This window comes from Anomalospiza imberbis, chromosome 23 (assembly GCF_031753505.1).
Source record: "Anomalospiza imberbis isolate Cuckoo-Finch-1a 21T00152 chromosome 23, ASM3175350v1, whole genome shotgun sequence".
NCBI lineage: Eukaryota > Metazoa > Chordata > Aves > Passeriformes > Viduidae > Anomalospiza > Anomalospiza imberbis.
In genome coordinates this window covers 5,870,315-5,895,156 of record NC_089703.1, presented here as the reverse complement: position 1 = coordinate 5,895,156, position 24,842 = coordinate 5,870,315, and the positions used below count along the sequence as shown (strand labels likewise).

General features: G+C 45.7%; 1 protein-coding gene across 6 annotated transcripts; it reads right to left on the bottom strand.

Moving 5' to 3' along the window:
- Nucleotides 1–75: 75 nt before the first annotated feature.
- On the bottom strand, nucleotides 76–24,057 carry NADK (NAD kinase). Of its 6 annotated transcripts, none has more exons than XM_068171868.1 (12): nucleotides 24,002–24,057; nucleotides 16,258–16,471; nucleotides 13,347–13,430; nucleotides 10,220–10,349; nucleotides 9,667–9,775; nucleotides 9,320–9,405; nucleotides 8,955–9,057; nucleotides 7,981–8,132; nucleotides 7,304–7,403; nucleotides 5,484–5,641; nucleotides 4,283–4,365; nucleotides 76–3,225 (listed from the first exon to the last, which is right to left on the bottom strand). In XM_068171868.1, exons 2-12 carry the CDS (start codon nucleotides 16,428–16,430, stop codon nucleotides 3,078–3,080), a joined length of 1,326 nt encoding a protein of 441 aa, XP_068027969.1. In that variant the 5' UTR covers nucleotides 16,431–16,471; nucleotides 24,002–24,057; the 3' UTR covers nucleotides 76–3,077. The 6 variants fall into 6 exon arrangements, with proteins under 6 accessions (XP_068027969.1, XP_068027967.1, XP_068027970.1 ...); XM_068171866.1 differs by lacking the exon at nucleotides 24,002–24,057 and adding an exon at nucleotides 20,083–20,202; XM_068171869.1 differs by lacking the exon at nucleotides 24,002–24,057 and adding an exon at nucleotides 20,087–20,202 and having other exon boundaries at nucleotides 16,258–16,437.
- Between the last annotated feature and the right edge of the window lie 785 nt (nucleotides 24,058–24,842).

Here is a 24,842-nt window from a genome sequence, read left to right as displayed (position 1 = left end):
CCACACAATTCCAAGCAACTGATTGGGAATTCACAGTTTTATATTCTCCCCAGTCAAAGGGCAAATCGACCAATCCAACTTTACAAAAAGGTTTTATTGAAAGGATTGAAAAATACTTTGTTTCTCAACAATATTTAAAACCAAGTTTTCAATGTGTTAACAATATGTAACAGGATTTTTCATCTTTTAAAAATTCAGTACACTGCTTTATTCCCTACTACAGTTGGTAATAACTTCTTCATTTTCTACCAGAGGATAACTTTTTTTTTTTTTTTAAAAAAGCCAAATTAATTTCCCAGCTTCCATTTTGGCCCTTTGTAGATGAAAGGATTTGTAGGTGCCAGTGACTTACAAAGCCTTTTATTAAAAACTCTTAATCAGCAAACCCCAGTTTTTTAGCACAGTTTAACCAAGTTATTCTGAATAAGCTACATTAGCAAAACGAGGTTTTATTGCCAATAAAGTGAGGTGCATTTCAGCTTTGTTCTGGTTCAGCTCCCCCGCTCCTGGAGCAGTTCAAACGCAGAACTCCAGGGCTGCCCCAGCCTCACTCTCCTGCAGTTTGCAGATTAAAGCCTTGGAAAGGGATTTTGCACACTCAGATCAACTTTGTGCTGTACTAACACAGCCCGGGCTGTGAAAGCAGCTGGGCCAGGGAGAATCAAGGCAGCTTTTGGAGGAAAAGCCCGGGCTGAAGTCACTGAGCCAGGGCTGCAGCAGCCACCCAGAAAATGCCTTTTCTCAGCAGCAATTCCATACAAGCAAAGCTACAGCAGCCTCAGAGCCAGCAATAAAATTGAGCAGGTGATAAATTGAAAGAAGAAATTTCAAGCCAACCCCTAATGTAGATCTAAAGTAGTTCAGTACACTTTGATTACAGATTTAATTACCTGTGCACTCTGAAAATTAAAAGTTCGGCAGTTTAGTCAAGAATAGCTTTACTATTATAAAAAGCATAAATAAAAAGTGCTGAATATAGTTTTATCTTTAAAAAAATACTAGATAAGGCTCATAAATAATTTCACCTCCACAAAATGATTTTCCACTCCCCAGTGTGCCTAGAACTGCTCATTCTCCACTCATCCACACGTTTCTCTAGACACCATACCCTGTTCCTTCTCTCAATTATTGCATGTTTAAATAAAATAGTTCCAAAGCAAAAAAGCCTGACACTTCTCTAGTTCAAAAAGTAACCAGTTATCAAATAACTGAATACTCCGCTTAGGAAACCCGTAAGCAGCTTCAAAACAGTGATAAAACAATTACTGCAGATTCAAGTGAAAGAGAAATCCCAAAAGCTCCCTGGATATTCTCCAAGATATCCCAAAATCCGTCTGGTTTTGACCAAATCAAACCAATATTCTATTTTACAACTTATACAAACCAAATGTTAATTTATACCAACACGCTTTCATTGTGATTTGACTCGTTACCCAAGAGTTTGCTTCTCTTTTCTGGAAAAGTGCTCTCACCTGCATTTCATGAGCTGAGCCCAGGGCAGCATCCAAAAGGGATGAGACATTATTGAAACCACCAGAGGACAACAGGTCAGGCAGAGTTTGGAAATGAACCCATTTCCCATTTCCACTTTGGACCACGGAAACAACGTAAGACAATCATGACAAAGGTTCAGCAGAGATTCTCCCTCCGTTCCCAAGGAAATCCCACCTCAGTCAGGAAATTCATTCCTTGGCAAGGTTCTGCCGCAGGCACTGAACAGCTCCTGTCCCTTCCTCTAGTGAGCGATGCAGCAAGACTTGAAAATGCTGAAGTTTGGATAAGATGATCAAGAGACTGCACCACAGGGAACATAAATGTAAACATTTTCCTCGGGTTTGCTATTTTGCAGTTAAAGTACAGTACAAACCCTTTCCCCCCAACCCCAACCAGTTCTTTTGTTGGGGTTTTTTGTTTTTTTGTTCTTTCACAAAAGCACATACAATAAAATATGTACAGAGAGAAGTTAGAAACATTCGAAAGCATCTTAAAAAAAGTAAATGTGAGACTTAGAATATCTTGAGTGTGCTGAAGGCACCGTTGCTACTCCACTGGGAATGTGTCCTCTCATTTCTGCAGCCCACCAATGCAGAATCCCACCCTGGATTACTCAGCACCAAGAGCTGGAAGGTATCCATGGAAGTTGAGGGCATTCAGGATCTAGAATAGGATATTTTGTTCAGGACAACAGTGAATTCAGTAGTAATTGAAGTCCAGATTCTTCTTGAGCACTTGGAGAATCATTATTATTATTATTTTAACATGATAGTCTCTAATGCTACCATTTATCCCAGGGAATCAAACAAAAAAAATAAAAAAAAAAAAACAACACATGGATGATTCCCACCAAGAGAAAGTGCAGAGCTGTGAATTAGCTCAGCTACAAATCCAGAATAATTAATCCTCATCCCTGCTGTTTGTGGGTATTTCCACAGTGCTGACAGCCAAGGGTCAGCCACTGCTCAAATGGGCACAAGAGGAAGAAATGTATATATAAAAAATATATACTTTCTATTACTAATTCCATCTATTAATAAAAAACATCCTTTTTGGGTGTTTCTTCAGTGTGTCACACTTGCAAGTAAGTGCAAGTGCAATTTTCTGGGCAAGGTGTATTTAAGATAATAAAGAGGAGCTTTTTTTAAAAGAAAACTTCTCAGAGCCTTTCTGTTCCTAGCAGTGTTAAATGGAGTTACAAACCTATCAAATGAGATTTTAATGCCACTTTTCTGCTGCCACTTTTCCCTGGTGTAGCTACATTCAGCCTACCATGGAACTGGTAAGTCAGAGGTTACAATCAAATCTGCAGATGTGGTTTTGGATAGCAGTCAGGAATGATCCACCCTCAGGCTGCTCATTTGGAAGGAAATTCACACTGGATTAGAACCATCAGAGCCTTCCACTCCCACTCGTGATGGACAGGAAGGAGCACAACCCTTCCAGCCCCAGCATCCGAGGGATATCAACCACAGCCACACGGCAGCTCCGGGACGGTGCCTGCACCCAGAGCTCCAAAATCCAAGCAGAGGGGAGAGATTCTGCCACGTTCCACTGCCAGGAGCCCTGCTGGGTGTGGACACTCAGAATTCTTCCTCCTCCACGGCGAAGTTGTTCTGCTTCTTGCGGACGTTCCAGTGCAGGCACTCGGCCAGGCTCTCGAACCAGTCGCTCACGGGGTCGCGGAAGCAGATGGAGGGGAGGGGGTAGCAAGAGGTAGTGATGCTGATACTGCAACAGCACAGGGCAGTCAGGCAGGGACAGCAACAATCTGAACAACCCCCAGGCTGTCCCACCCAGCACAGCACTGATTCACTGCCAAACAACAGCTTTCCATGATCGGGGACCACAGCCCCAGCTGCTCTCAGCTGGGCTCTGGGGACACTTTCTGTGACACGTCTGTGAACCCTCCACGGCATCCTGCAGCCTCTGGCATCACCCACACAGGGACAAAGGAAATCCAAGGCACCACCTTGGCCTTTGGGTTTCAATTTTATGCAACAAGCCCAAAAATTCCAGAGTGTAACCAAGGGCCAAACCTTGTGTTTGAATCTTTACTGGGCACCTTTCAGTTTCAAGTTTTAAGCAACAAGCCCAAAAATTCCAGAGTGTAACCAAGGGCCAAACCCTGTGTTTGAATCTTTACTGGGCTCCTGAATTCCTTTATAGATGCTCCGAGCTCAGAGGAAATAAAACCTGCTCAGGATGGAGGGTTATACCAGCTGTACAGTTTCCTTCATGGCAACTTGTGTGGGCCAAGAGGAAAAAGGACATCCTGAATAAGCAATCTGCCAATCTCCTTCCCAGAGCTGCCTTTTAACACCTCCACCACCACCAAGTGAACACAAAACTGAGGGACTTCAACCCTTCTGCTCACTCACGGCCACAGCAAGTGACCAGTCCCAGCTAACCCAGTTTAATTCACATGGAGTACTCCAGCACCTCTGCTCACAGGCAGCTCCTGTTGGTTTGTATCTTTCAGAATTCCGAAGATTTATCTTGAAGTTAAAATTTACAGAATTTTCTAAAGATATGCCCATCTTCCTTGCCAAGCATGCAATGTTTACAGAGTCTGAACATTTCACTTGCTTTTGTGGGAAGATCTGAAGAACTCAAGTCAGAAATTAAATCCCTTTAGTGCAGTTTGTGCTCTAGGAGGTGTTAGGGTTTATAAAAGCTTCTTTCTTCACTGCCAAAAACCCTTTTGGCAGATGTTAGAGAATGAGGGAGCTGCATGAATCAGGATTTTCTATAATTAGAGATAATACAATCAGAAAAAAGGTTTGACCTGTCTCCATGGCATATTTCCTGCCTCTTCCTTCCATCAAACGAAACCCACGCCGTGTTCCTGGCATCTGGGGAGAGCATAATCTGAAAAACAGGAATGGTCCAAAACTCAAGAGCAAGGAACAAACACCTCCTCCATCCTCCCTCTGAGTGCAGAACTGAGTCCTTGGAATTCCACACTTGCACTGGAATTCCTCAGCTGTCCATGGCAGCAGTGCAGTAACACCACTCAAGCTCCAAACCTTTATTTTGTGTTTATAAACATGTTTTTCTATATGCAATAAATCCCCTTTTTATAAGTACAAGGTCATAACCCACACAGACCTTCCAGTTCCAGCCTGTCCCTTCCTTCCAGTTCAGTTCCTGTAACTTTAATTCAGTTACAGGAGCTGACTTAGCTTTTCTTTCAAGAAAAATAATGAAGTTAATTCAGAAAAATAGATTTTAATATATAATTAATCCAAAGCCATCAAATTTAGGAAGTTTGGTTCCTATTTAAATTACATTCCTATTAAAATAATTAGCTACCACTGGCCAGTAACACCCACTGACATGAAAGTGTAGGCTGAGAGCTGTGTCATGAATAAACATTGAATTTATGTTGTAAAACAGGAACAAAAAGTCCAGAACACACTAATTTCTCAATGCTAATCCTCTAACATCCCTAGGACAAAAGGAGATAGGAGTTCTTCCTTGCACAAGAGTATTTGTCCAAAATACCCATTAACCAAGTCTATTTTATATTCAGCTAATAAATGTCTTTTTTCTGCAAGACAACATTAAAAAAACTAAATACTGAACTACAGATAGTGCTACCAGAACATACTTAAGACCTGCAATATTTCTGCATGAAAGGAGAAGCTTTGATTCCCTTCATTGATCATTTACAGGCACTTTAGCCAAGATTATGGAACACTTTCCAGAATGCAAATACAGGAATTCCCATTTTGTAGAACGTTACAGAGCTACAGTCCAGCAGGAAAAGCGTAAAGTATTCCACTGAAATTAATTGTGCAAACTCTTCCACTTAAGTGTGCAAAACTCTTCCAAAGAAAGGCACATTCTTGAACCAGACTTGGTCTGATCCTGCTCCAAGTGAGAGGAAGCAGGAGCCACATGACACTTCCCACCCTCCTCACATTCCCGTGGCCACTCCAGAAGTTTTTCCATCCACAAAGAGAAATCAAATGACAGAAGCCAACCTTGAGTTCCACTCCAGCAGGAACCACGATGGGTCGGAAGGACAGGGAGTGGGGGCAGATGGGGGTGATCATGATGGCAGGGACGTTGGGGTGGATCATGGAGGCTCCGGCCGCGGCGGCGTACGCGGTGCTGCCGGTCGGCGTGGACACGATCACCCCTGGGACAACAGGACAACAGGACAGGGACATCAGCACTGAACCAGGGACTGCTCTGGGGGACACCAAACCCCACTGTCACCCCCGGGAACCAGGGACTGCTCTGGGGGACACCAAATCCCCTGGGAACCAGGGACTGCTCTGGGGGACACCAAATCCCCTGGGAACCAGGGACTGCTCTGGGGGACACCAAACCCCACTGTCACCCCCGGGAACCAGGGACTGCTCTGGGGGACACCAAATCCCCTGGGAACCAGGGACTGCTCTGGGGGACACCAAATCCCCTGGGAACCAGGGACTGCTCTGGGGGACACCAAACCCCACTGTCACCCCCAGGAACCAGGGACTGCTCTGGGGGACACCAAACCCCACTGTCACCCCCAGGAACCAGGGACTGCTCTGGGGGACACCAAACCCCACTGTCACCCCCAGGAACCAAGGACTGCTCTGGGGGACACCAAACCCCACTGTCACCCCCAGGAACCAGGGACTGCTCTGGGGGACACCAAATCCCCTGGGAACCAGGGACTGCTCTGGGGGACACCAAACCCCACTGTCACCCCCAGGAACCAAGGACTGCTCTGGGGGACACCAAACCCCACTGTCACCCCCAGGAACCAGGGACTGCTCTGGGGGACACCAAATCCCCTGGGAACCAGGGACTGCTCTGGGGGACACCAAACCCCACTGTCACCCCCAGGAACCAGGGACTGCTCTGGGGGACACCAAATCCCCTGGGAACCAGGGACTGCTCTGGGGGACACCAAACCCCACTGTCACCCCCAGGAACCAGGGACTGCTCTGGGGGACACCAAACCCCACTGTCACCCCCAGGAACCAAGGACTGCTCTGGGGGACACCAAACCCCACTGTCACCCCCAGGAACCAGGGACTGCTCTGGGGGACACCAAATCCCCTGGGAACCAGGGACTGCTCTGGGGGACACCAAACCCCACTGTCACCCCTGGGAACCAGGGACTGCTCTGGGGGACACCAAACCCCACTGTCACCCCCGGGAACCAGGGACTGCTCTGGGGGACACCAAACCCCACTGTCACCCCCAGGAACCAGGGACTGCTCTGGGGGACACCAAACCCCACTGTCACCCCTGGGGCAGCAACAGGACAGGGACATCAGCACTGAACCCGGGATTGCTCTGGGACACACCAACACATCCCATGCTAGGAAAGTGAACCTCTCTCCTTGGATTTCACAGGTCAACTGCAGCCCAGCACAAAGTGAGAAACTCCCCCCTGACCCTGCCACGTGGTTTCAGGAGTTGCACAAACTCAGGTTACACAATTTTGTAATAGTGACTTTCATTTTTTTTCTTTAAGGGTAAGAGCTTTAAAGATTAACTCCTTTCGTTCATGAGTTGGGATTGTTTGCCTTCAGCAAATCCCAGATTTCCAGGCCAATCTTTTCTGAGCTATTTCTTACCCTTAGCCTGAAATATAATACCCCAAAATATAATACTTGCCCTCACATGCCCATAAACAAGATCTTTCAGCACCTAAAGCTTCACTATGGGAATGAACACACCCATTCTTTGCACTCTCGTGTTTGCTGTCAGCAGTGAACTGGAGTTCTGTTTCCAGGAGAGAAAATCCTCCAGGAAAACCCAGCAGCCTGGCCCCGAGCTGGGCCAGGTGAGCAGCCCTCACCATCTCCTTGCACCGTGGTTATCAGGTGCCCATCCAGAAACACATCCACGTTGGACAGGTAGGAGGAAGGGCCACGATCCACCACAACTTCATTGAGGACCTGCCACGACACCAAACGTTACTTCAGCCTGCTGCTGCTGCCTCGGCAATGGAATAAATGTCAAAAACTGAACATGTTTTCCAGATCTCCTAAAAATTTGTGCTGATTTAGTACCTGCAAATTAAAGTCTCTTTACACTTCTGTCCTATCGAGTGCCAGCTGAAGTTTAAGAATTTAGTTTTGAAGATTTAATTCTTAATTTTAAGAATTAAGTTTTAAAGTTTAAGAATTAGTCCCTGAACAACGTGCAGGGTTTTTCTTGTCATTTATAAAAATGTTTGGTGTGTCTGAATTTAGAACTTCTACTTTGTTTTCAAAATAGAAGGAAGGCTGGACTCAAGCTTGGAGATGTTTTCCAGCCTAAACAATTCTGTGAAATTACTTCTACAGCAAAGTATGAGATTAGCAGTTGTGACTGCACAAAGGAAATGTGTGCAGCAGTTCCTCAGCATTTAGAGCACTCTGGGAGTTGGAGCAGCAAGGCCCAGCCCCACACTGCCGGGGGAGAGCTCTAATGAACAAATACAAATTACAAACAGTATAGTGGGCTTTTTTTTGGCTTGTTTTGCCCTCTGACCTGATATTGCATAATTTGTTTGCCCACTTCTTTCTCCAGGTTTGCAGACACAACTCCATTCTCCTCTATCCCATTCTGCACTGTGGTTTTCTCCCTGTGCTCCTTCACCACCTTCACCTTGAGCCTGCTCCGGAGAACGAGAGCAGCGTTGCCTGGAGGGGAAACACAGGGAAAACACACAAAAATGAGATGCTGGCACAGGAAATAACCCCAGCAATGACTGACACACTCTATGAAATGCCATCCAGCTATTCCTGAGCTTTCAACATTCCCAGTTTCATTCACAACGTAACTGGCTACACTTGGCTGAAGCTCAAAACTGATTTTTAGTAGCAATGAGCAAAAATCAAAGCCAAATTTCAAGCCAGTGCCTTCCCACTTTTCTTATTATGTAAAAAGAAAATTTAAATTTTATACAGGCATGATTAAAATGAGAAAACACTGTTGGGCTCATATGATCTTCAGTAAGACAAAAGCTAAGCTTAAAGAAAATTAAAGCATTAGAAACATGCATGAAAAGATAACATTCTAGTGAGAGTTTTGGACATCTTTTCAGGAATCTACTTTGGATGCAACTCAAATAACCTCACACTGAAGAAACAGAACAATTTATTTCCTCATATATTTTATTTGCCTGACTTCTCAGTATTTAAACACTACACTTTATTTCTATGCTTAGTTGCCATTTAACATAAATTCTACATTATCTTACACTTATTTACTCCATAAAGTTATTTCTTAGCCCTTTTTCTTTACAGAGCAGTACAGAGAGCAGCACTGGATGGGTCAGGGCAATGCAAAACTTCTGGTGATTTAAGGTACATTTCTGATAATTTAAGGTACATTTCTGTTATATTAAGATGTCTCTTAATTTCAGATACATTTCTCAAGTTTCAAATCTTAAGGGCCAACCTAAGAGAGTTGATTAAGAAAAAGTAACAAACACACACCACACCTTGCCCCCTTAAATTTACCTTCTATAACCTGAGTGACTTGGGACTGAAAATTCTCAAAATTAAATGGAGTAAGAAATCCAAGGGATCCCAGATGAAAAGCCATAACTGGAGGTACACTACCCTATCAATAAAGAAAAGAGTTTTAAAGCTACTCAGTCAAAGCAATCCATACTTCAGCTATTTGCCTGTAAATATTGTGACTATTGATGTAACTTCAACTGTGTTTAATAAAAAACAACATATTTGACATTCTTTTCACAAGGTAAAAAAGAGGGAATGAACAAAAGACAAATGCTGAACTCAGCAACAAAGAGGGGGGGAAAAGCACTTTTAAATACTTCCAAAAGAAAAGGCTTATGGGTTTATTTCCCATAAGAACCAACCTGGAAAAGTGAAGAAGCATAAAGTAAGGTCCCATCCCCTCCCAGGCATATGATAAAGTCTATCTGATTGGAGATATCATCATAGTCTAAGAGAAACATTGAGATAAAAAGGTTTGAATTAAATTGTATTCACAATCTCAATTTCCTAACAAAAACTGGAAGAAAAATTATAATTTGCAGCATGCAAACATTCCCTCATAAATATATAGAAAAGCACAACTAAGATGTAACAACTCTCTGCAAAAAGCACAGAAGTTTTACAAATTCAACCCAACAACTAAGAAAACACCAAGACAAAAAAAACCCCATACACTCCCAACTGTCCTTTCAAGAAATAATTTCCATACCTTCTCTGAAGGTGCAAAATTTCTTCTTCACTGGTCCAAAATTCTCATCATTAGCTATAGCAGGGTCTTCCAATACTTTTTTTTCTACATACACTATCATATTGTTCTCCTGAAGAGAGAAATTGAGCTTGTGAGGGACCTCCTAACAACACACCTGACTCTCTCCATGACTTCCATTAATTTAAGACATATAAATAATGTTTACAGTCGTGTTCTGCATCTGCTGGGTGTTTTTAATGTGTGGTCTGATCCTAATGAGAATTCTGCAGCATGCACAGACCATTTAATAAAGTAAAGCTTGGAAGAAAGATTACATGATACAGCAACATTGCTGTGTTTGCTCAAGGCTTAAAGGGTTAAGCTTTTTATAATCCATTCCTGTAATTCAGAACTGCAAACAGAATGGAAGTTTAGTTTTAAGCTTCACACTGATCTTAACTTCTGCAAGGAATTTCAGTACACCCAGTGGCAGTGAGTATGAAGATTTGATTGCACAAATTCTGCACAGAATCAGCAGCTGGAGAGGGCTGAGGTGTAATTTCTATTTTCTCACCTCAGTGAGGTACACACAGAGCTCTTTGAAGGGCTGCAGCAGACTGGCATCACGGATCTTCTTAATCACAAGGACACTCTTGGGAGGTTTGTTCCATGTCAACCGCTGGCTTGCTGGATCCTGAATATGCCTGGGGGACAAAAAAACCCCCAAACATCACCACATTTTGGTCTGACACTGGTAAAAATACATCCTCCAGCATGGAGAACACAGCCCTGCACACCAGGGCAGGGAAAGGCAATAATTCCCACTGCACTGATATTCCTAAAGGAAAGGCAATAATTCCCATTGCAGTGATGTTCCTAAAGGAAAGGCAATAATTCCCATTGCACTGATATTCCTAAAGGAAAGGCAATAATTCCCATTGCAGTGATGTTCCTAAAGGAAAGGCAATAATTCCCATTGCACTGATATTCCTAAAGGAAAGGCAATAATTCCCACTGCACTGATATTCCTAAAGGAAAGGCAGTAATTCCCACTGCACTGATATTCCTAAAGGAAAGGCAATAATTCCCATTGCACTGATGTTCCTAAAGGAAAGGCAATAATTCCCACTGCAGTGATGTTTCTGTGCTTTACTATATGCAGGTGATAAGACAGAATTAATGATTCTTGTCCCTGCTGCCCTGTGATTGACCTTTGCCAACAGGGACCTGAAGAGAAGCACCACAAAAGCTCTCAGGAAAAGTTCCTCAACTGACTGACACCACGGCTTCCTCTTGTTTTAGTGCTGACTCAAAGAAGAAACATTCAATTAGAGGATCTGAAAAAGTCACAGCATAATTATTTCCCCTATCTAATACTCTAAGTCAAACAGCTTAATGTAAATTTAAAATTCATTTAATTTCAGTGCTCACATTTGGGATACAAACACAGCAGAAACTAAAGGTCAATGCAGGGCTCTAATACCAATAATGCTGACAAGAAGTAGGGATTGCAGCACTGAATAAACCCAGAACTAGCACCAGCTTCATTCAAACAAAAGCCAGTCTGCCTGTTTCAGCTGTACTCACCAATTCCATGCAGTTCTATTGAATGAAAAGTTATTCATAACTTGCTTTAAGATCTTCATGTTTCTTTCCAGGGCTCAAGCAAAAGCAACAGCTCCAAATAAAATAAAAGGCTGACACTTTTATCACTTATTAATAACTGCAACCTCAGAAGAATACATTTTTTCCCTGAAGAATGGGGTTTTTTCTCTTCTACTGAAGATTTCAATCAGTTCCAATAAAGAGTTGTGAGGCTTTACAAAAAATCCTGTGTAAAACTTGTATTCCAGATCCTCGAGGCAAGGTTTCATAAAGAAAATCCCATTTCAAGAAAAATAAACAGGTATTTGATTTCCCTTTCTCTCAAGAGCACAAGCCCCTGATCCTTTCTTCACTGAGTATTCATTCAATTCATCTGCTCATCAAAAAGCAGATTTGCAAGTTCTAGAGCTGCTGGTTGTATTGAAAGAGACACCCAACCTTCCCTAACTTAAGCCTGCACATAAAAACTATGATTTTCTTTTAAAAATAATCCCTCCAGTGAGGAGAGTTTAACAACATTACCCACAGCAGAGGGGAAAAAACACCAACAAGATTTTGCTTGTTTTTAAAACCCACAAAACCTCATGTGCAGCAAAAGTAATTTACAATTTGCTTTTCAAACAAGTCCTTGCCTTCAGCAGCCTGGGGGCAGCTCTGCTCCCAGCCCTGCCTGCCCAAGCTTTTCCCAGGCACAATCCTGTCCCTGTCCTTATATCCCTGCGCTGGGCCAGCCCCTGGGAGGAGCAATTCCCCAGGTCAGGTGGGTAAACACAACCTGGGCTGGCTTTGAGCAGCACTGCAGCACCCCAGGGCTCTTTACAGCACCAGGGGAGAATGAGGAAGCTCTGAGTTGCCAAAGGGAGGGATCTGTGTTAGACTTTCCCAGGAAAGGGTTGGATATCACCAGGAAGGTTACAGTCTACAGAGGTAGAGATTTGGGCAAATAAATATTGACTGCAGTATCTTACAGTTAACTGGAAGGGCAATTACATAAAACCTTTTGAAAGGGGCAAAAAGCACAGAATGGTTTGGGTTGGAAGGGCCTTAAAGCCCATCCAGTCCCACCTTCCACCATCTCAGGTGGCTCCAAGCCATGTCCAATCTGGTCTTGGTCACCTCCAAGTGGGGCAGCCACAGCTCCTCTGTGCCAGGGTCCCCAAAACCAGGGACCACTACCTTGGTTAAACCCTGAATTTCCTCACCTGGCCAAGTCAGGACCCCATTTATTAAGTATATAACACCTGTATAGAAAGCAACACCTTATGCCACCCAACCTGCAAAATTAAAATGTTTATTTGCCCACTAAGCAGAAGCCAGCCCTTATTTCCACATTTATCAACAGTCTAAAAGCAAACTTGCTTTAACTGAAAGTACCAGAGACCAAACAGAAAAATTGAAAGTACAAATTCAAAAATCACCAAGGGAGGGAGAAGGCTTCCCTCAGATTTCACAGCACACAGAACAGTTCCTCTTCCTCCCCTTGTGGTGCAAAGAAGAATTTTTATTGAATTGGAAGTATGAGAGTTGCCCTTTTAGACAGCAAACTATGGATTGCAGGCCATGCCAACTTGGCAAAACTGACCCCATCAAGCAACATGAAAACCTCTAAATACCAGGTAAAATACAAACAGAGCTGAGGGAGCTGGGGTTGTTTGGAGAAAAGGAGGCTCAGGGGTGACCTTATCCCTCTCTACAGCTCCCTGAAAGGTAGCTGTGGTAAGGTGGGGCTGGTCTCTGTCTCCAGGAACTGACAGAGCCAGAGGACACAGTCTCAAGCTGCACCAAGGGAAATAGAGGTTGGATATCAGGAAAAAGTTTTTCACAAAAAGAGTGATAAAGTTCTGGAATGGCTGCCCAGGAGGGTGGTGGAGTCACCATCCCTGGGTGTGTTTAACAAAGCCTGGATGTGGCACTGGGTGCCAGGGTTGAGTTGAGGTGTTGGGGCTGGGTTGGACTCGATGGTCTTGAAGGTCTCTTCCAAGGTGGGATTCTGGGAATTCTGATTAGGGGGTGAACAAAGTGGAATCAGTGGAAAAGCAAAGTGGTTTTCTTTGCCACGGAAGGAGCACAGTGCCACTGATGGGAGGAGTACTCACATAATCGTTTTAGGATTCTGCAGCATGCAGGCCTTTGGTCCAAACGTGGTCACTGGGCATGGTCCATGCAAGGAGCGTGTTCTCCTGAAGGCAGAGAAAATAATCAGTGAGTGAGATGTGCTGACACAGTGGGGCTGGCTGGCTGCTCAAACACCAAACCCTCCTTTGAAGCAGCTGCACAAAAGCAATACAAAGTGCAAAGTGCATTTCTTAAACCTGTGTGTGCTTCCCAGGCAGGGTAATTTTACAGATTAGCTCTCACATTTCCAATGGCTGTATCAGTTCCACTGCTGCAGGCACAAGAACAACACTTTTATTCTGTGATTCTCAAAACACTACATCTTGCCTAAAAGTACATTTTTTAGAATGGCTGAATCTGGTATAAATTCAGCTAAAACAGCTCAGTGAGTGCTCTTCCCCTCACTGAGGGCTTTGGGTTTCCCAGTGTGTGACTTGACAAGGAGCTCTCCAACACCTCCCGATGTTTTTAGCATGGTCAAGTCACAGTGCCTTGGTCATTTAACACCCTTAATAAATTAAACAAATTCTTCAACTCTAAGGCACATGGAGATTTGTATCTACAGTATCAAGCTGCAATTTCGAACAGGCTGAAAAATAATTGCTGTTTCCCCCCATTTATTTCTCTAATAAAATATTTGTCTTCAAATAAACAGGGGCTCATTTATCCTCAAAATCAAATCCCACCAGGACACAGGGTTATTCCTGGCTCTAGGATGAGATTATCTGGATGAAGTCAGAACTCTTCTGCCTCACCTCCCTCCCAAACTCCTCCAGCAAAGCTGGAACTGGGAGCAAAACTTGCTCAAGCCATGGAACTGTTGAAGCATTATGTGACTGCTGTTAGAATTATTCCATTATAAAGAAGGGGGAAACATTTCTTTCCTGAGCTTAATTCAATCACATCTTGCTTGTAACAATCATCACACTGCAGAGCCTTCTTTTGTGTGTTACCAAGTAGCTCAGACCAGCCTGATGACTCACTCCTAGAGCTAAAAAAACCCTCAGAAATTTCATAAAAATCAAAACCAGATCACAGGTTAAACATATAATTAAGGAACAACAGCAACATCTTATTTGTTCCCTGCCTAATAAAATGTGCCAGTCTAAGATTTGAATTCCAGTAACAGAAGCAGAATAATTTCTTTTCCATCTCTAAGTCCAGGCATGCCTGACCAAGTCAGATAAGAGCATTACTAGGTGTTTTATAAAGTTTACCTTACTGCTATTAAACAAGAAAAATGAGCAAGGACTGACATAAGAGATTAACATGTCTGTCAATAAGGGCAAAGGGATGATAAGTCTCTATCTGCTTGTGAACAATTACCCTTGGCATTAGGATGGTTAAATAACACCCTGGCAGCATCACCTCCCACTTCTTGCTCCACTCCAGCTTCTCCAAGATAACTGTAATTTTTGCCCTCTCCCAACACAGGTCATTATTTGATGCCACTCCCAGTAATTGGCCAAATTCTGTTCCCATGTGAGGCTTTAAATATCCACATCTGACCTCCATGACATTCCAAAAGCTTCCTCTTCAAGCCCTAATTAATAACTGGTGTAAATTCTCCCTGAGATTCCACATGGTTTTATAAGTGCTCAATAAAGTGCTTGAGTGAACAGAATTTTAAGTGATTCCTAGTCAGGCCGCCTTTGCTAAGAATCAGCAGCAATGCCCTGGAAATTATACATCTTTTAGGGAAATCTACTTATCAGTTCCCAGCAGCTGGGCAGCTACCTGGAGCTGAACAGCACAGAGGAAGCCTGAGAGCTGCACTTCCTGCCTGCCTGCAAAATGCCTTGAGACAATTTAGCTCTGCAGTGAAGACAGCCAGAGAATGACTGCAGAGCATCCTAATGAAGGAAAATCTCAGAAGCAATTACCCTGATTCAAACCCACAACAGACAGAGCACTTCTGGCTGAAAAAAGCAGCTGTTTAGCTAGAAAATAATACACAAAAATTTCGACCACGTGGTGTTCTATGCAGATTGACTGAAAGGTTTGAGTAGAGAAGGGAAAACCACCGGTTTTACAGCACAATTTAAATATCAAGTCTTACATTGGCCATACACACATCACCAGAGCTCCAACAGAGCACAGCCCTCAGATAACACTTCCAGGAAGCATCAAATACACTGAACTACAAACACAGAGCAGTTATTCTCCTTTCAAGGCTTTTAGTTTGCCTCCCTTCACCACCAAGCCACCCCCCTGTGCCCTTCAGCCTCACCCGTGTGTTCTCTTGCCTCCCAAGAACATTCCTACCAGCAAAGCAGGAGCTCTGGACAGGAATTGCATCTGCTGAGCAGCTCCCTCGTGGCTCTGCCCATGCTTTAGGGACAGTCACAGCACAAGGAAGGTGAAGTCGTGCTGTGCCTCCCCCAAGATCAAGACACAGCGCTGCCCCTGCCCGCTGTTCAATATTTACAGCGGGTCCAAAGATCACCAAATCAGAAGTTCTACCCACCCTGCCCACATGACAGGAGCCTTGCAATGAGATCAGAAAGTTGGCTCCAAAAAAAGAATGGGTGTTTCTCACTGCTCTGAAACCGTCTGCAAACACAAAGTTACTTTTTGCTGCCTCACACACAGGTTTCTAACACACAGCACTAAAGCTCTGGCTTGAGCTTTTGTAAAAGTCTGAAGAACTGTCTCGACTGTTGACTGATTATTTTTTGGAGACTGTGAGCTCTGCAGACACCTGTTTTGACAAGCCATGAAAACTTTGATTCTGAGTCTGCTCTTAGTCAACACCCCACCTTCAACTCCCCACCTTCGTTTCGAACCTTCCGAGGCACATTTTAAGAATCCCTCACGGCCATATGAAAAAACCACTAAAATCTAGTTAACTTCATATATTTTAGCAGCAAGGGGAAGAAGCAGGGGCCTCACCTGAATTCTTTGGTGCTTCCAAGGGCTGGTGAAGCTGACAAACTCCGTGACTTGGCTCGGCCCCGGCTCGTGCTGCCCCACTCCTCATCGTCGTGACACGCCGAGCAGTGGTAGGCAGAGTCTGAGCTGCCATCAGCCTTGCTGGCACACAGCTTGTCCCGACTCATCTCCATGCTGGAACTGCAGGAACCTCAGCCAGAGAGAAATCCAATCCCTGCGGTGGAGAGGGACAGGCAAAACCTCAGCGTCCGCAAAGGTAACGGAGCTTTCCTTTAAATTCCAATTATGGGTTCAGCTGGCTCAAAGAGAAACAGAAGATTTGCTATCACAATCCCTCCTCCCTCAGTAGATAACATGCTGAACATCAAAAAATTACTGGAGTTGTGCTTAACATCAAGAAACTCCTGGAGTTGTCCGGGAGATGAGCGTTGCTGCTGAGACTTCCCTGCTTTCTGCAGCTCCGGCTCTGTGGTCAGCACTGCTGACCAAGGTGGAGCTTTCCCAGGGCCCCCACAAAGGTTTTTATAATTGTTTTTCAGCAATTAAAGTGTTTTAAAGTCCCTGCAAGAAAATCTGGAGGAGCATGTTACACTGAACACAGTTCACACACACTAATAATGACTTCTCCAAAGAATCTGGGAAGATCTTCAGGGTAATCAGAAGTTTCTGGAATTAAAAATGACCAGTGTGTTCCCAGCACAGATTCGTGTCTTCAGTTACACAGGAGATAAAATTAATTACTTTTAGCTATTTAAAAGAAAGAAAAGCTTTAAATATGTGCCAAGGAATCAAGGCCCAGGAAAAGTATAAAATCAGGAAAAACTATAAAGTCTCCTATGAGGTGATACATATATTGAATAGATAAAATAGAATACTCTAAGAGCAAAAAACCAAAAAACCTGTGAGATAATGCAACAGAAATAACCTTAATAAGCCTCAGCTTTTAAAATAAAAGAGGTTAATACCAAGCTGAGGAGAGACAAAAACAAGCTGGAGGACAATACCTAAGTCCTTAACTAACTTTTGACAAATTGGGGAGATGATCCAAAACAAACAGGACAAAAGAAGGACAAATGTGCAGTATTTCAGTTCCACGAACAACCAGCACAAATGAGAGATAAACAGCTGGTTAGAGCACAGCTTTGCAGAGGTAAAAAAAAAAAAATACAAAAACAAAACAAAATCCAAACTTGAAATAAGTGCAGAAGTTGTAGAGGTCTTGTGGGCAAGTTCTCATCATTACTTGAAGCGAGTAGAGAAGAAATCTCATCAGAATAAAAATAGAAACCAACTTTCAGTGTATGAACAAACACTAAACCATAAACAAATAGTATCCATGAGAGTGCAGCCCAGAGGAACAGCACATTCCTCAAGTCAGTTGATTCCAAGACAGGGGGGAAAAAGTTGGTTCAGTAAAAATTTGCAGATGTTTTTTCCAACGGTTTCATCACTTTGGATGAAGCTCCCACCTCATCCTGCAGAGAGAGGAACTAAACACTGGTGCAACCATGAAAATGGACTGTGGCTCTGGGAAATCATCACACAACAAACAAGGAGATCTGGGGGGAAAGTCCCCAGAGAACGGCAAACCCCGTAACTTCACCAGAACCCCAACCTGCAGACAACACAACCATCAACAAAATGCAGCTGTAATTTTAGACTCATTACTAAACTGGACAGCACCACCACCTAATCAAATTAGAAAGTGCTTTTGCTCCTGCTGTAGCTTAGGCTGACCTGAGGAGAGCATCACTACAAAGAGGTGCAATTACTGCCAGCCATTAATGATTTATAGCATCCTGCCCTTGAAAGGTGTCAATGTTTAACTGGGGGTTGCTCATTGCTGTGTCACCTGTGACCACGGCTTGGGAAACAGCCATTGCAACACACTTGCAATTCTGTCCAGCTAAGAGCAGCAAAATGTACCTCTATTTTTAGACAATTCAAGCTGATATATGAATTTTGTGCCTGTATGTTGAACAAGGGAGGCAGAGAACAATAATTTATGTAATAAGGAAGATGTGTTTCCATGTGACTTTGACTGAAGAATGTTCATCTGACAGATGCTGACAGTAAAGAAAATCAGATTAGCACAAAACTGGAAGTAAGAAGTGTACAGACATACTAAATACAGCCTAAGAACTTGATATTCCCTCCATGTAATACTTTCCAATTCAGGATGTTTCAACTACAGCTTACACCATGTACTGTTTAATTAACATTCCCTCACAAGACCTTTATTGAATAAGCAGACTTGACATAAGACAAAACTGCCACTGAACAGCTTCCAGGACTGGATCCAAAAAACCTTTAAGCACATGGTCACAAACTCATGAAAAGGCTGCTCTGTTTTAAATCATGTCCGAAATAAAAAACAACACAAGAAAAGCAAGTATTTAAATGTCCAGCACTGGAGAATGAAGGACAACTGAGAAAGTGTCAACATTTAACAACAAATATCTGTGATGGTGACACAGCAGCCAGGTGAGTCACCACTCACACGTATCCAACTCCAGTTTTATTGTAGTTTCCCACTTCTAATTTCACTCAATGTTCCCCTGAACAAGAACTTCCCAAGGGTTTCATCAAACCACCTTTATACAACGCCATGACATCCCCCAAAGGAGCTGCAAGGCTGCAAATCACCAAGGGATTTCATTTTATTTCATAGCGACCATGCCTGTAAGCTGTTCTTTCGTAACAAACTTCTCCTGTTAAATACCCTGCCCTAAATCATCCTGGTTAAAGGATTACTGTAGGGTCCATCCTGACAAAGTCCTCGCAGTGCTTTAACCCCCCTCCAAGGCTGCAGCATTTGTACTGATTTCTTAGAAATTATATCAATAATTCAAAACTCATTTTGTACTTTATTATTGACTTTCTCTTGGGGCATAAGGGGACAATATTCTATCCAAAAATGTACCTCTCGTCCCATTGCTACAGAGCACTGTGTGCTTGATCGCTGTGCTCTGTGGAGCTTTCTTTTGTTGCATTTTGCTGAATAAAGCACTCCAGCAGAGGTTATCCCGAAGGCACTAAACCCCCTCTCACACACACACAAAAATGAAGGAAGAACTCCATCAGACAGACAAAGCTTGGTTTAGTTTAGAACTTCATATTCCAGTGTGCCTGCAGAAAGCCAAAACCCCTATTAAAACCCGGCAGTCTGGCAGCAGTTACAATTTTAGGTTTTGATTACACACCCAAATGCTATTTCCACCAAAACCCAGGCAGTCTGAGCATCACGCGTGCACGGCCCCGGCAAAACAAGTCCCTTCGTTAACCCTTCCTCTGCGGAAGCCCAGCACGGACCGGGCACGAACCGCCCAAAGCCAGGGCCGGACCCTCGTGGGCAAACTGCGGGGCTGGCCCGTGAGCCATCCCTGCGGGAAGGGCTATCCGGCCTCGGGGGGCAAACAGCGGGGCTGGCCCGGGAGCCATCCCTGCGGGAAGGGTTATCCGGCCTCGGGGGGCAAACAGCGGGGCTGGCCCGGGAGCCATCCCTGCGGGAAGGGTTATCCGGCCTCGGGGGGCAAACAGCGGGGCTGGCCCGGGAGCCATCCCTGCGGGAAGGGTTATCCGGCCTCGGGGCTGCCCAGGAGGATCCCGCGGGCTCTGCCGGAGCCAGCCCGGAGGGAGCGGGATGAGGGAATGCGGGCACTTGGGACACATGCGGGCACGGAGCGGCCCCGGCGGGGGCAGGGCACACAGGGACACGCACCGGGGGAGACAGAGGGACGCGCACCGCGGACACCCGCACCGCTCTCCCCTCGCGGCCGCCCGGCCCGGCCGCGCCGCCCTGCGCGGCTCCCCCGGCGCCCCGACTCACGGCGTGGCTCAGGGCCGGGCCCCGCGGCGCTGCTGGCGGCGCTGGGCGCTGTGAGGGGCGCGGGGCCGGCGGGCTCTGCGCGCCTCCATCGTCCCCTCCCCGCCGCCCCCGCGCAGGCGCGGCTCCGCCGCGGGCCCGGCGCGCAGGCGCGGAGCGGGGCGGCTGCGCGGGGCCGCCTCGGGCCCGCGGGGGTGATTAGCGCTAATTAGCGGTAATTGGCCGCGGGTGCGGCGTGGGGGAGCTGGGTGGGCTCTGGGTGTGTGTAGCGGCCGCCTGAGTGGCTGGGATCGCGTCGGGTTATGCCCGCGTTGGAGGTGCCAGCGGGGCACGTGGGCAGCGGACGCGTTCAGCCAGGCCAAGCCCCTCACAGCAGCCGACACCCCCCGAGCCATCCCACACCCCTCACACCCCCCGAGCCACACTGCCAAATTCCGGCCATCCCACACCCTCATCTCCAGCCATCCCATCCCTCCAACAATCCACACCCCTCACACCCCCCGAGCCGTCACACTGCCAAATTCCAGCCATCCCATCCCTCCAACCATCCCACATCCCTCACACCCCCCGAGCCACACTGCCAAATTCCAGCCATCCCATCCCTCCAACCATCCCACACCCCTCACACCCCCCGAGCCACACTGCCAAATTCCAGCCATCCCATCCCTCCAACCATCCCACATCCCTCACACCCCCCGAGCCACACTGCCAAATTCCAGCCATCCCATCCCTCCAACCATCCCACATCCCTCACACCCCCCGAGTCACACTGCCAAATTCCAGCCATCCCATCCCTCCAACCATCCCATTCCTCCATCGCCCACCCTCACCTCCAGCCATCCCACACTCCTCACACCACCCCACACCCCTGAACACCTCCAACTTCCAACCATCTCACACCTCTAGCTATCCCTCCTCTGCAGCCATCCCACACCCCCCACCTCCAGCCATCCTACCATCCCACCCCTGCAGCAATCCCAGGCTTCTTACCTCCAACCATCCCACCCCTCCAACTGTCCAACCTCTCACCATCCCATCTCCCACCTCGCATTGCCCCATCCCCATCTCCCACCATCCCATCCCTTCAGCCATCCCATCCTTGCAGCCACCTCACCTCTCACCATCCCACCTCCTCAGCTCCAGCCATCCCATCCCTCCAACTATTCCACCTCCCACCATCCCGCACCTCCAGCCATCCCATCCCTCCAGCCATTTCACCTCTCACCATCCCACACCTTGCACCTCTAACCATCCCATCCTTGCAGCTACCTCACCTCTCACCGTCCCACCCCTCAAACTATCCCACGTCCCATCATCCCATCCCATCCCTCCAGCCATTTCACCTCTCACCATCCCATCTCCCACTCTCCAACCATCCCATCGCTCCAACTACCCCATCTCCCTTCATCCCATCCCATCGTTGCAGCCATTTCACCTCTCACCATCCCACACCTTGCACCTCTAACCATCCCATCCTTGCAGCTACCTCACCTCTCACCATCCCACCTCCACCATCCCATCCCTCAATCTAGCCCACGTCCCACCATCCCATCCCATCCCATCCCATCCCATCCCATCCCATCCCATCCCTCCAGCCATTTCACCTCTCACCATCCCATCTCCCACTCTCCAACTACCCCATCTCCCCCCGTGCCACACCCCAACCTTCTCACCTCCACCTTCAGGCACAGACTGCACCATGCCCTGCTCTCCTCCTGCCTTCTGCCCTGCAGCTCCCACCACGCCCTTGGCACACCCCTCACACCCTGCTCACATCTGCCTACAATACCTGTCACGAACTTTTACCTTAATCTGGCCTTTCATCATCGGGTCAATGCCCTTTGACACAAAACTGCTGTCAAAGCCCACACCACTTTGTGAGGATCACTCCTCTCAAATACAGACATAAAGCGGAGAAATGTCAAAAAAAAAAAAAAAATTCTCCAGTCTGTACTTGAACTGAAAAAAATATAAAAGGTTCTGGTACCTCAAAATCAGCAGGAGCTTTGTCACAACTTCAGCAGAGGGAGGTTCAAGCCCCTGGATGGATGCCAGCAAGAAAACAACTCTTCAGTTACCAAACCTATCAGGTTTTGTAATTTCAAAATTGCATCTTCTGCTTTAAAGAGGCCACACTCATGGGATAAATCACACCAGGATGAGCCCACACAGTAAGAGCAAGTTACGCCATAAGAGAATGTGACACTTGGGGATTTTTTTTTTCTTCTTCTTCCTTTATGTAGTAATTTGTTTTTGGGGAACCAGGGAGCTGTAAGTAACTGATGGTCAGTAAAGGCTGAAACATACTTGAAAAAGAGGAAGCAGTTGCTAGGTGTGGGAAAATACCACTGGCCATGTTACACCACTCTTGAAAGTACAGGATTTTGAGGCAAAATTTCTCTTTAGTCCTTCATTCCAGAGGCCAGTGTGCAAGGAATTAAGGCAATAATACACAGCTCTGTGGAGGTAATGATCTCTCAGAGCCTCAAATGTCTTTATTGTGCTGAAAGGGATTCTCAAAGTGTAAAGGGACACCAGAACATGACACCAGGCAGGAATTCAGCTTTAGGGAGTCAAAGCATTGCCTTGAAACCCAAAGTGAAAAACCATCCCAGGAGAGATGCTCAGACACAGGAGCTCTGCCAGCCACCACTCACTGACCAAGGCTGGCTCTTGGGGTGGACTTTTCCAAATTCACCAGGGTGAAAGTGATAAATCCCCACTAGAGCCAAGACAATTTACATTGGCTGCTCAGAAAGAAACCCTCCAAGTGGCAGGTTGTTCTTCCCACAGCGCAGCCGCTTCCCTGCTGTTGCTCAACATTTTGTAAGAGGCCTGAACTCTGCAGCAGGAGCGGCTCTTATCCCTGGTAATTGGTGGAGATAAGACTGCTAAGCAGCTGAGCCTGTCCTATTTATAAAAGGGCTGCTGTTAAAACAGCAGCTCTGAGCTGGGCAAGTTCAGCAGCGACCTTGGGAGCTCTGCTTGGGTGTTGGGATGAGTGTCCCAGGCTGTGACAGCTCTTCCCTCCCCAGACTGCAGTGGCAGGACCAACAGAAGGGATTTGGGTTCCTTTCAAACGTCTCCTCCCTGACACCATGAGCAGAACGCTGAAGCTCAGCACTCTAAGCCAGGTAGTGTTTCCTTTCTCTCAGGGAAGAAAACAAGGAGAAATGTTGGCAGGAACTTGAGAAACGAGCACAAAAACATTCTGCTTTTTTTTTTTTTTTTTTTTTTTTTCCTCTACTGGGGTTCTCAGTTCCTAGAAATAACAGAAAAGATAATTTCACAAAAATGCTGTTGTTTGACAACTTGCACAGATGTGCCTGGTACAGAAGCTCAGTTCAGCCTCCACCTACACCCCAAACCTACCTCCAACAGGAGGCATTTCCACTGAGCAGGAAGCAATTAGCAAATTGCCTCTATTAACACCTAGCAGAGGGGAAGAATATAGTTCTTACCTCTCAACCCTAATTTCAAGCAGCCTCAGATGACTCAGAATTCCTGAGGGATCACGAGAAGTAAAAAAGTACCACAAAGCCTGAATTCTGATGGAGATGGTGGCACGTGGATGTGACAAATAAATTATTTCTCAATGGTGACACACTGACACCAAGACAGGGAAATGCTTTTCATTATTTAGGCTGATTACCAACACCTCCAATTGTTATGTTAATGTCAGTGTCCCAGTTTTGAGGCTGAACTACATTAATTGAGTTGCATAAGGGTTAATAAATCTGAGATGAGCAATTGGGAATGTTGACCTGATATCCAAACTCCATCCCCAGATCATCTCTGGCAGTGTCAGGGTAGGACTGGGAGCTGCTGGCAGCCAGGAAAGCAAAGTTAGGTAAGAGAAGTGGAGAGATTTTGGAGAAGTCTAACATGAAGAGCAACATCAAAATCTGCAGCCAGGACTTACCTCCTGTCTCGAAGCAGGATGTGGAGGAGAGAGATTTGAGATTCAGCTTGGGGTGTTTGGGAGGTGCTCTGTGTCTCCCTGAGTGACTAACAGAGTGTGCTTTTCTGCTTTTAAAAGAGATAAAATCAATTGCTTTCCTCTTTATCAATCTTGTCAAGACTGTAATCTCCCTGACACAGGAAATGCATCATCGCATGCACCCCAGAAGTGCTCCGAAGGAAGCGGATGAGTTTTCACTTGTAAATAAAAATAATTTAAAAAAACTGGTTTACTTATCACACCATTTCACTGTTCCCAGGAAAACTGGTGATTCTTTTGAGGAAGGACCTTGGTTCTTTTTAGGAAAGCAGCTTGATGAACTGGAGAATGTAAAAGCTTCTGGTTGCTTCATTTTCCAGATGATTCTGCAAGCACAGTCCTGCAGCACTGGATTTTAAACCAATTTACCAGAGAGATGTGCAGCCCAGAGGAATGAATTCTGTTTTTTGTAGGATCCCTCTAAAGCCAAACACCCCTTAAACCTTTACTAGGCTAAACTTTCACGCTGGCAAAGTCGATGTTGTCTGCAATACTGGGTGAAGGGAACTGTGGGGAAAACCTCTTGGTTTTCTATAAAACACCTTTGGAGAAGTCTGGGAACTGCAGCTGCTTCCTGCCCAGGAGCCACCAGTGCTTCCAGCATTTATGGCAGGAGTTCAGGAAACATGGCAGAATTCCTCACAGAACTCCAGCTCTCAGTATTTCAAGGAAAAGGGCTTATTTCTATCACCTGGATTATCATCAGAACTATGAAAGGGAACTATGAAAGATGCATTGGAGTAGGAGCCACGAGGGGTA

Excerpts from the sequence above, each read along its gene's own strand:
- NADK (XM_068171868.1), bottom strand. The coding sequence starts at position 16,430 with ATGGAGATGAGTCGGGACAAGCTGTGTGCCAGCAAGGCTGATGGCAGC. Across the intron at positions 13,431-16,257 it reads GGAAGCACCAAAGAATTCAG|GAGAACACGCTCCTTGCATG; the intron begins GTGAGGCCCCTG and ends CTCTGCCTTCAG. Across the intron at positions 9,058-9,319 it reads ATGCTTCTTCACTTTTCCAG|GGTAGTGTACCTCCAGTTAT; the intron begins GTTGGTTCTTAT and ends CTTTATTGATAG.